Source organism: Astyanax mexicanus, chromosome 15 (genome assembly GCF_023375975.1).
Source record: "Astyanax mexicanus isolate ESR-SI-001 chromosome 15, AstMex3_surface, whole genome shotgun sequence".
In the NCBI taxonomy this organism is placed as follows: domain Eukaryota; kingdom Metazoa; phylum Chordata; class Actinopteri; order Characiformes; family Acestrorhamphidae; genus Astyanax; species Astyanax mexicanus.
Window position 1 is genome coordinate 14,068,397 of NC_064422.1, and position 11,660 is coordinate 14,080,056.

General features: G+C 36.9%; 2 protein-coding genes across 2 annotated transcripts; both read left to right on the forward strand.

The window, feature by feature from the left end:
* Positions 1 to 458: 458 nt before the first annotated feature.
* On the forward strand, positions 459 to 8,283 carry mrpl38 (mitochondrial ribosomal protein L38). The gene is made up of 9 exons (XM_022669075.2): positions 459 to 586; positions 1,520 to 1,705; positions 1,820 to 1,951; positions 2,565 to 2,767; positions 2,866 to 2,938; positions 4,144 to 4,189; positions 4,438 to 4,596; positions 6,338 to 6,474; positions 8,078 to 8,283. Exons 1-9 carry the CDS (start codon positions 499 to 501, stop codon positions 8,212 to 8,214), a joined length of 1,161 nt encoding a protein of 386 aa, XP_022524796.2. The 5' UTR covers positions 459 to 498; the 3' UTR covers positions 8,215 to 8,283.
* Positions 8,284 to 10,229: 1,946 nt separating this feature from the next.
* On the forward strand, positions 10,230 to 11,416 carry LOC111192368 (legumain-like). The gene is made up of 4 exons (XM_049465052.1): positions 10,230 to 10,287; positions 10,363 to 10,429; positions 11,050 to 11,168; positions 11,270 to 11,416. The coding sequence occupies exons 1-4, from the start codon at positions 10,261 to 10,263 to the stop codon at positions 11,414 to 11,416; spliced, it is 360 nt and encodes a 119-aa protein (XP_049321009.1). The 5' UTR covers positions 10,230 to 10,260.
* Positions 11,417 to 11,660: the final 244 nt, after the last annotated feature.

The following is an 11,660-nucleotide window of genomic DNA, read 5'->3' on the forward strand; positions in this document are numbered from 1 at the left end:
GGGTTGAATAGAGCTAAACGGCTAAAAACACAAATAAAAACAGCAACTATCCACTTTACTCGGATATGCCTCCAATTTTGGAAAGTAGATGATGCATTTCTAAAAAATACCTATATGTTTCAGTTATTTCCTCAGCGAACGAGTTTTAGGCACCAAAGGCGCTGCATTGCTGCTACTGTGAGCTGCTGGTTGGTGGTGAGCTGATGTAATAGAATTAATTTAAAAGGCTTATATATGGAGTGTAAAATTATGTCTACATTGCGGAAACACGTGATATTCTTCTGTGTTTTGAAAATGAATAATATTTTCAGTATAAAAAATATTTGATTAAAAAAAACAATAACAAACTTTTAGCTCAGATGGCCTCCCTCAGCAGCGCCCCCTGCTGGTAGAACAGAAAGCGGGAGTTCTCCTCTCTGATAGATTCTCTGGCCGCGCCGGAGCTTTGACGTTCCGCACACGCATGCGCAGTACGTACGAGTTTATGCGTGCTCCAACATGGCGCTGCAGAGGACAGCGGGGCAGCTGTGGAGGATCGGGGCGGATTCGGGACTCAAAAGCTGCGCCAGACTGTTCAGAACAGCAGGTGAGTTTAACCTGAGTGTGTGTGGGTCTCTCCGGTGTCGGGTCTGAGTGAGGGTCGGTGTCGGGTCTGAGTGAGGGTCGGTGTCGGGTCTGAGTGACTTTCAGTTAACAGCTGTGCTGAACTCATCAAGAGTTAATTACCTGAATTTCTTGTCTCTTAATGTGTTGGACAGCATCAGTTGAAGTAAAGTAGTGAAGATGTAGAGTTACAGGTATACATTGAATACCTCTATTTGAGTAATGTTCTAATCCAGATTATGGCAAAAAAAATGAATTTACGAAATAAAGGTCAGTAAATCCAATACATTTTAAGAATTAGTGCTGTACACTAACCCAAAAGTAGACTCTAAGGGAGTTTTCCTTGTGTGGTCCAAACTTTCAGACTTTTTAGTTTGGTCTGAACCAAGTAGCAGGTTTAGACCAATTACATAAGGCAGTTAAAAAAAACTAATGGGAAAAAAGTAATTGTGTTGTGCTGACATCTGTCACCCCTTGGTGTGCAGCACGTCACCCAGTAGTATGAACATTCATTTATACTAGGAATTCATTATATTACTGATACTGTAGATTAACCTTTATTTTATATAGGGTTATATTCAGAAATAAAAGGAATCTAAGGGGGTGTATGTTTACGACCAGTAGTCAAGCTTTAATAATAACTAAAATTCTACAGACCAATTAATATGAAGTACAGCGGGACTCCACTGATGACAGGATATAGTAAGTTCTTTAGTCCATTACTGGTGCGATTAGTTTCAGTTTCACACTGCAGTTCATTGAACTCAAAGCACCAAAGCACAAACCTCTGCAAACTCTGGTCCGGACTTTCAGGAGGAAACAGTTTTTATAGTGTGTTTTGTGTAACAGACATGCTGCATGGTTGTCTGTCTAGGATTAAGTTAATGGATGCATGCCACTCTTCCCATATCTGTAGCCGTATCCTGTCGCCGGACTGCCCCGCTGGGACCGATGCCAAATGAAGATATAGACTGGCAGAACCTGGAGGCTCTGGAGAAATACCGCAGCTACACGCGCTACATCACTGCGGCGGAGAAGGCCAGAAATAAAGAGGTGTGGTGGAAAACCTACAGACAGTATGTGGACCAGCAGCCAGACCCAGGTAAACACACTCGGTCACGATCAGGCTGTAAGAGATCGGATGTTTTGTTTTGAAGTCAGGTTTAATTTCTCTCTTCTTTGCTCTACATATGTTGCGTCTGTGTTTGTTGTTTAGAGTTTGGGCCGGTGGACATCGGGCTTCCTTACTGTCGGCCCTCGAGGGTAAAGGAAGCTCGGGAAAGGAGGAAGGTGATGAGAGAAAACCGGAAGAACCCTGAGCTGGAGAGAGCCACTCGTCTTCGCTCCTGTATGTAGCTGCCCTGATTTTGTTGATTTTTAAAAATGCAACTCTGTACTCTTAACTTTTTTTGCAGGGCGTGTTAAAAATTGCTCCTACATTTGAACCACTGAAGATTCTAAATTACATCATTCAGTGTAGACTGAACAATTTATTGTCAATATTTTTCTTTATTGTAGAAACCTAACCGTTAATGAATAATGTCTTAAAATTAAAACTTAAAGCGTACTAAAAGGTCTATATTTAGACAAATGTATTGGGAAATCTGCTCATTCATTGTTTCCTGTTTTTGGTTGAGTAACTGTCTTTACTATCCCATGAAAACTACTTTTACTAGATTGTGGGGTATTGTTGAGGTTTTGATTGCATTTTGCGGCATTTGATGTTAGGATGTTGTTGGATGATGAATTTCGCAACTCGTTCCAGAAGTATATAATGCTCCATGATTTAATTTCATCTTTCCACTGCTCCACAGCTCATCACTGAGCGCTCTACCCCCTACATTAGGACATAAAATGCCTTTTTTCATTGCATTTAATGAATGATTTATAAGCACTGAATATGTTTTAAGCAAATGTAGTACAAAACATAACATTTTATTTGTGTTATTTTTTTTCTCCAGTTCGCATTTCGTTGGACAAAGTAAAGACAGAGTGGGAGAAAACTAACGGACCTTATCACATCCAGAGGCTGGCGGAGCATTACGGAATCTACCGGGACCTCTTTCCTATGGCCTACTTTGTTCCGAGGGTCATGCTGAGAGTGGGATATGAAGGTGATGGTAGTGCTCTGGTGCATTACGGCAATCATTTATCTCCCACTCAAGTAAGATTTCAGCAGGAAACAGTTTATTTCTTTTAATCTAAAAAAAATAGTATTACATTTTTTCTGACTTTTTAAATATTTCTTGTTTTGTGTTGCAGGCATCAGTAGCACCTCACATTAGCTTTGAGGCAGAAGAAGATTCTCTCTGGACTTTGCTTCTAACAAGCCCAGGTACAGAAACTAGTGTGATGTGTGTGTGAATGTGAATGTGATGTGAATGGAGATAATGGAATAATGCACTGAGGTTGCTCCAAAATTCAGCATTTACTTCTCTTTCTCCAGCAGCTGTGTTAATGATTAGACGTGATGATTAGTGTGGTCTGAGTAGATACTGGGTTCTCTCCTGCTGCCCTGCTTTTGTGTAGTGTTCCTCCTGGTGAGAGGTCACTGAATGTTTCAGAGATTCCTGTCTAACAGTCAGACATTTTGCCCAGCTGATTTTAAGAGGCGGAGCATCATCAGACAAAGCCATTAAGAAAAGCAGGCCATCATTCAGAGCTCAGAATTATATTCAGTAACATTGCTACTATCCTTTTTTGTACAAAACAGTTTAAAAGTATTTTTACTCTGTTATGTATATTAAATAAATGAAACAGACTCTCCACTTGATCAGATTGTGTTATTTGTATATGCTATTTTGTCTTTTTCTATATGGCACTGATATTAAAAATACTTTTACATTTATGTGGTTTAACGCTCTTCTTATGAAAGTCTAGTTATATTTATAGTTATCATCATTCCACATCATTGCTTTGGTAAATCAGTGATTTTTTTTTTTGTATGTTTAATTCGTCCATGCACCGGCTTTCAGAAATCTGGAACCAAGCTTTGTTCTTCAAACTTACAAGATCTTACTTAATCACTGTTTCTCTAAAATGAGACTTCCTCTGGAATTTATACTTTATACTTTGTTTTTATTGACCTGCTTCTGTTCTAATGTGATATTCTGTGTTACACAAACATTTACTTGTTGGTAAGATGAGTTGTTTTGAATAATGTGCTTAGATGCCTAAAACATCTGCACAGTACTGTATTAAAGCATTAAAAACTGTATTGTTTCATTAAAGCATTTGATTTGTTAAATAATTAGAACAGACCTTTAGATGCAAAAAATCCACTTTTAAAAGGCACAAGTTTTATCTTTAGCTCTTAACCAGCAGGACTAAGACTGTAAATAAAATCAGATGATCATATTCACTGGAAGGAACACAGATTTGAAAAGATTTAATGTATGTGTTTATATGAGCTCCTGTGGGGTTTTAAATCAGAAGTGTATGCTGCTGCTCAAACATAAAAAATAGAACGAGTAGCAGATTCTTCATCAACAGTTATTTTTATTCATGATTTCAGTGCTGAATTCATCCCTGTTTTTACAGATGAGCATTTACACGATGGGGAGCAGGAGTACGTTCACTGGCTGGTGTGAGTACATATATTTTTGATTATTTTATTGTACATTGTGAAAATGTCATGATTAATAGATAAAGTGAACGGAATAAATTGCAACTCTATCTTATCTATCTTATCTATCTTATCTATCTATCTATCTATCTATCTATCTATCTATCTATCTATCTATCTATTTGATAGTGGCAGTAAGTAGAATGACTATAAGAAAGTAATTAAATGATTTTCCCTCTTTTCTTTTTCTCTGTGGTTTATTCACACAGTGGGAATATCCCTGGTGGTGCCGTTCTCTCCGGGCAGGAAATTTGCCCGTACATCGCTCCGTTCCCTGCTAAAGGCACCGGCTTCCAAAGATATGTCTTCATCCTTTTCAAACAGGATGTTCATGTGGACTTTAGTAGTGATGTCAGACCATCTCCCTGGTGAGCTTTACATCATCAACACATCACTTACTGCAGCACCGACTTTTGAAGCATTTACTTAAATGCAGCTTTTTCCACTTGCTAAATGAAACATCCCTTCAGCCAGATACTGCATAATGGTGATTTTTAATATAGTCACTGTCATAAAAATTCTATTTGGCTGTGCTCTGGACTGTTCTCTGCTTGAAAATACACACAATCAAGGATTCAGACCTTTTGGAAAATTGGTTTGATTCCAAGTTGTCCATATTTAAGAAGTCAAGGAGACTTTATTGTCATTCACATCACATGTGGTACATGTGGTGAAACGAAATTGCAATCTCACAGTCCAGTTTACACCCAAAGAGCAATTGTTAAAATAGACAAATATAAAGATAAAATAAAATGAAATAGAAAAAAAATATTATAAAAAAGAGATAAACAGGGATAAAACGATAAAAAACACATAATATAAAGGAGAGTAGGGAAATAGCAGCAACATGAAGTCCAGATTTTTGCTATAGCAGCATGATGCTGTGAATTAAGAGCAGTAATAAGATAAAGTGTCTCAATGCAGGTAAATAGTTGTAAATAGTAAGTGTGTGTTGTGTAAATGAAGTTTAAGAGTCTTACAGCTTCTGGAATGAAGCTGTTTCTCAGTCCTGATGCTCCGCAGCCTCCTGCCTGAGGGGACAGGAAGTGTGGGTGCTGGGTGGGTGCAGGTGGCCCTTTTCCTGTTTCTGGAGGTGTAAATATAGATTATATATTTGTCTGTGTTTACATTAACAGGCCAAATTGACCTAAAGCTGATTTTTTTTTTTGTGTGTTAATGTAACACTTGGCTGATTTTCTGAGTTGTGTGGAAATTATGATATTTTTCTGATGGGATTTGAGTCACTCTATAGATCGGATATGTATCATGTGACCTGAATGTGGTCAGATCTGATTTAGTGCACCTGTTTCTGAACACAGCGACATAGTTCTGCTGTTATTAGACAGCAGAGGTGTTGGGCTCAGTTCTGGCTGCCTGACAGAATTAGAGACACCATTAATCTTAATAGTGATGTTATCGACTTATCGTACAATAATACTCCCATTAGTTTTTTATTGAACTCAAAAGTGTCCACTTTACTTGGAGAGTAAATCCTTTTAATGTAAATGAACTTCTGCGTTCAGTTTATTTAAGAATTTTTTTTAAGTATAATTAACTATGTTTATTTTGTAATAAAAATTTTAATCATCTCTTTAAAGAGGTGTAATCGCAACCTGTCATTTAAATTTTATTCGTAATTTGGTTTTGTGATGGGTCTCTGTGTATAAACTGTTAAAATGATGTGCAGCACTTATTATTGGATTCATTGTTGGTAAGAATTATCATAGAACAATAATGTAATAAATTGCCTATTAATGAATTACAGTGTCTCAACTGCTATTATATACTGTTTGTATCATTAATGTCTTACATTATACTTTATTATTTTATTGGCAATGGATTTTCAATTTGTGCTTTATTATGTATTTATTATTTATCAATTATATCTTGATAGCTTGTTGGGGGGGTTGGTATGTATTTGACAGGGTTAAAAGGCAGTTTATTATATTTCTTTGATTATTATCACAAATAAAATGTAATATTTGGATTAGTCTTAAAAATGGATTGTATTTATCAGTGCATAGATTTGTGAATAATACACTGACTCTACGTTTTCATTGCATGTGCCTGATTGTTATTGTAATATATTGTGTATGTGTGTGTGTTCAGCCACAGTCTGAAGCAGCGAAGTTTTAAGACGGTGGATTTCTACAGGAAATATGAGGATCTGATCACTCCTGCTGGACTGGCGTTCTTTCAGAGTCAGTGGGACGAATCGGTCACTAGCACCTTTCATACTCTGCTCAGTAAGTTACTTACACACACACACACACACACATTTCCCCCCTCAAGCACAGAATCTCAATCAGTGTTGGGCATTTCTTTTTTTCTAGTTTTGAGTTCATTTATTTAATATCAGATAAACACAGATTCACACACTGTCCTGTAGTGATGCTCTCAGGATGCTCAGTATGTGTCACTGAGGAGCTTCATGAGTTTAAATGAAAAATGTGCTGAAAGTTTTAAAATTGTCTGTGACACACGCACATCACCACGGGCTCGTTTGAGTTAACCTCAAAATATTTATATTCAGCCAAAATACATTTAAAAGTTATTTTTTTAAAGATTTTATTGTTTTCTTTTTAAATCATGCATTAACATTAAATGATAATAATGTAATGATGAAGACTGGGGGCATGCAGATGTTTGCTGTCAACTTCTAGACAGCACCTTTCAAAATAACAATGTTTTTATTCTTTTGGTTTATATTATAATGGTAAGATACATGTTTTTGTTACTCCTCCCTTTAAAAGTACTTTATGTACATTTTATGCAGTTTCCTTTCAGGTGGAGCTGGGTTTTTATAAATGTCCACAATGGTAAGCAGTTCTTAGGTTTTAAAATTATGTATTTTTTGTAAAATAGGTTTTCTTAAAGATTTAAAAAATATATATTATTTAGACAATTCAATCATTTATTTAGCTGTTTTAATAAAATTATCAAGCTCAAGGATTCCCTGTCATTTTGCTGGTCTAGTGTATAAAAGGTGTAAAGGTGGAAGCTTTTTGGTAATGCTAAGTTTGCTAAACTCGTGTGAAATATAAAATTTACTGACCCATCTTGTTTAACTGGTCTAGCAAGCTTTAGTATCTTTGAGAAATAAAACCTGTTGCTAATGTTAGCTTCTCTAAAACTACGGCGTGTTCTAGAACCAGTGACAGTCAGTGTAATTGCGCTCTAAATTTTATTTATTTATTTATTTTTTTCCCTCATTTTATTTCAAAATTGTCCCATTTTCTCCTCAGTTTACATTTACTCCCCCTATCACTAGTAATGCTCCAACACACCAAGAAGGTGAAGACTAACACATGCTTCTGCTTCTTTTTGAGCTGCTGCTGATGCAGCATTGCCGAGCAGCATTACAGCGCTAACACTCGGAGGAAAGCCCAGCGACTCGGTTCTGATAAATCAGCTCACAGACACCCTGCACCCGTGCTGCAGACATCACCCTAGGAGTGATGAGGGAAAAAAAGAGAGAGCGCCATCTACCCACCCGGAGGGAGCAGGGCCAATTTTGCTCCCTCTGAGCGCCGGCAGCTTGATGGTAAAGCTGCATGAGCGGGGGTTCAAACCTGCGACCTCCCGCTCATAGTGGCAGTGCTTTAGACCGCTGGACCACTCAACGCCCTGTTGCTCTCTACATTTTGACAGGATTTTATGAATGAACAAAGTACACAAAACTATATTCTTAAACTGAATTTTACATAATTTATTCATATTATCCTCAGTTAAAGGTTGTTCTGCATGCTCAACATTCACATTCCCGCTAGAGAGGCCTCCACACTCCCAAAACCTACAGACTACAGTCAATTTTAAACAATGTTTTCTGTTATTCTTTCTACTCTGCAGATATGAGAGAGCCAGTGTTTGAATATGAGAGACCCCCAGTGTACCACCCTCCCCAGCAGAAATACCCTCACGGACAACCTCTCCGATACATGGACCGCTACAGAGACGGAAAGGAGCACACCTATGGGATCTACTAATCCAGAAACACTCTCGCACTGTCTATTCACAACTGTGTAACCTTTTGTAATAAAAACAAACATGCTTCAGTTCTGTTCTCTGCGTAATAGTTTTATTCTGCCAGCATCCACCAGGTCCTGTGAATGACTGAAGTCAATAAAAGCCATTTATCTTTCCATTTATTAATTTGTTTACATGGAACCTCTTATTCTCTCCTACCTGCAATTTTGCATTTTTACAGTGAACATTCTAAATATAAAAATATGTATTATTGCAATTTTCTAGTAGATATTGCATTTCTGTAATTGTGAATGCTCCTTCAGGTTACCTGTAATGCAGGCGTGCTGTGTCCAGTTTTATCTACAAATAGAACTGGTTAATGTGACAATATTTTATTACATTTTATCACACATCTTTGAGTAAATGTCTATTGATTTAGTAGTGCTTACAGTTTTTCCCAAATGTTTACACAAAAAATGTGGAACTATGCACACAAATCCAAAAACATGAAGCTCATGTGTCAACATTATGACTCCAAACTGCTAAACGCTAAGCACAATTCCATATGTTCTCACTCAAATATCATTCTAAATCACAGCTTTGCAAATCACTAAACACAAATTGCATCATTTAGTACACCTTGCTCACCTGAGAATCACTGACTTTCTAATACAAAACCCTAATTACCAAGAAGTCTCATACAAGTTGCAGCTATGTAAACTTAATTAGAAGAACGTTTCAATCATTTGTCAGGGTATAAAAGAGGCCTCACGTGACTGATACAGCCCTCCTATGTTGTCATCTGGGATAATGTAAGTTTCCACTGGGCAGCTCTGGTCAATGATTGGTTCTCTAAATCCACAGTTTGTTGTGCTGCAACTTCCACCATATTCCCCATTTCTCAATCCAATAGAGGAATTCTTTTCTGCATGGAGGTGGAAAGTGTACAAACGCAGACCCCACGAGCATGTGGCTCTACTTCATGTAATGGGGGAGGCATGTGATGACATCCACGCAGATGACTGCCAAAGATGGATTTGCCATGCAAGGCATTTTTCTGTTTGGCGAGGGAGAATATTGCAGCTGATGTAGATGAGGTCTTCTTACCTGACCGAGATCAGGGGTCTGATGAACAGTGATCTGTTTCTTTGCATTTTGCAAGAAATACATTTTTGTGTCCTCTTTGTATGTGAATTTTCCTTATCATGTTTCTCATTGTGAAAATAGGTGAAAATTACAGTTTTGCAACATATTACATACAGTAAATATAGCTTACATTTGTGTAGTACTGTAATGGATTTGTATGCATTTGAATTTGTACAGCGGCCTCATGAAGTCAAAAACATAACTAAATACTTCTGATAATAGTGCTTTGAATTGATCTTGTCAGTGTTTATTTGATGCTCTGTAAGAGATAAGCATAAAATAGCTGTGTGTTGTTGTTTTGGTGGAAGGAATCAGTTTTGCTGGAGATTTGTAGAGTTTCAACAAAGGAGTTAATCATTTTCAGTTTGTGTTTAAAGTTTTGAGAAACTGAGCCAAGTTTCTAGAAACGCGTTTAAACATTTGGGAAAAACTGTAAGTCTGAACAGGTGCAACTTGTCTGAGACTACTTGGTAATGAGAGTTTTGTATTTGAAAGTCAGTGATTCTTAGGTGACCAAGGTTTTCTAAATGATGCAATTTGTGTGTAGCGATTTGCAAAGCTGTGATTTAGAATGATATTTGAGTGAGAACATGTGGAATTGTGTTTAGAGTTGAGCAGTTTGGTGTCAGCCAGATCCTGGCTGTGCTCCGTGGAGATGAAACTGCTGTTATAAAACAGAGATGGGGGCCAAAAAAAGTATTGAACAGGTAATTTTACTGTTTTTTATAAACTGTGAACAAAATAATTATATCAAAAGCTGGTCACATTGATAAAATGTCCCACACTGTAAAACATGTTAAACTTTTTTAACTTAAAAAAAGAACCATGGCAACACATTTCCCCATTTTTCCCCCCAGTTTTCTTCCCAATTTACAAGGCCAAGGCTTTATGCATATGACCTTCTTGAAACTGTACAAGAGATGGCAAACAGACAGCAATTCTCAGAGGTCAGTAATCAACAAAAGAAATTTCACCAGTTTTTAAAATATAAAATACTGACATGGTACTGTATGACATTGCAGATGGTGATATACATTGAAAGCTGTAATTCTGGATCAATGCTTGAACATCGTCCTAGTAACGTACAGAGTAAGCTGTTCTCTTAGACTTTAACAACGGCACCTCATTTACCTCAGAAGTCAAAGATTGATGCTGGAAAAGTTAAACTGTAACTTTTAAGTTAAAATCTCACGTTTAAGGTTTAAGCTGATCCTTGTACAAAATTATACACAATTTTAAAACATTCCCAAATAACTGTTAGTGAATCAAACCCAAATATGTCTCACTTTTTATGCCACAGGTTATTATTGCTAGCTTGGTCCCAGGTTAGTACTGTTATCAATAGTAGTTGATCTATAACAGTACTCTGCTATGAAAACATGCATATTTAGAAGATGGACAGTATTGTGTGTACAAAATATTTATTGAGGCATAAAGAGAAAGAAGTGTTACGAAAATGTCTAAACCTACTGCTTCTACTACTATTGATTCTGAACTTTAAGTTAGTGAGCTCTCCCAATTATGAGAAGGAAATTTAACTTGTATGGGCACTTTTTCGAACTTAAAAATGACAACATTCCAGGTAAAATAGAGCACAAGATTTTTACTCAGAAAAGAGCAAGATGTTTATCAACTCTAAGTAGATACAAGAAGAATAACTAAACTAAAGTAGATTCAAATAATCAGGAATTTCTCACTTTGTGTTTTAGTTTACGGAGTGTCTGCTGCTGATCCCAACAACCCCTCCTATGGTTATTACATTGATGAAAAAAGAGATGCATGCATTGCTGATCAATTCAGTGCACATTGGCTGTTGCACTGCAAAAAGGTCAGTAATGCTGTTGTATTGCTTTGCCTTGCAAACGTAAAGTAAATCAGGAAATATGTCAGTGAACGTACTACATAACTGCATATCTATTTCCTCTCCAGTCTGACCTGACAGAAACAACCTTCCAGGATCAGTTTCAGTATCTGAGAAGCCAGGTCAAGCTTTCCACCCCTTGTCAGTATGGAAACAACGTACGTACAATCTTACAATTAAGTGCTAGATCTCATTTTTCTAGTTTCGGGGACTAAATACTTTTGTCAAGTCAAGAAAAAAAGCATAAAAAAACACTTCAGATTTTTATTTGATTAAAATGTTTAAAACATGTCTTGTTTTCTTTCCACTTCATAATTATTTGCTACTTTTTGTGGTGGTCTATTACTAAAAATCTCAATAAAATACATTAAAGTATGTGCTTTTAAGGTGACAAAATGTGGAAAAGTTTTGGGGGTATGAGTACTTTTGCAAGCAACTGTAACAGTTCATAGGGAGACC

Coding starts and splice junctions, on each gene's coding strand:
- LOC111192368 (XM_049465052.1), top strand. CDS start 10,261: ATGGCAAACAGACAGCAATTCTCAGAG. Junction 10,288..10,362: donor ACAGACAGCAATTCTCAGAG/GTCAGTAATCAA, acceptor ATGACATTGCAG/ATGGTGATATACATTGAAAG. Junction 11,169..11,269: donor GGCTGTTGCACTGCAAAAAG/GTCAGTAATGCT, acceptor TTTCCTCTCCAG/TCTGACCTGACAGAAACAAC.
- mrpl38 (XM_022669075.2), top strand. CDS start 499: ATGGCGCTGCAGAGGACAGCGGGGCAGCTGTGGAGGATCGGGGCGGAT. Junction 2,939..4,143: donor TTTGCTTCTAACAAGCCCAG/GTACAGAAACTA, acceptor CTGTTTTTACAG/ATGAGCATTTACACGATGGG. Junction 4,597..6,337: donor GATGTCAGACCATCTCCCTG/GTGAGCTTTACA, acceptor GTGTGTGTTCAG/CCACAGTCTGAAGCAGCGAA.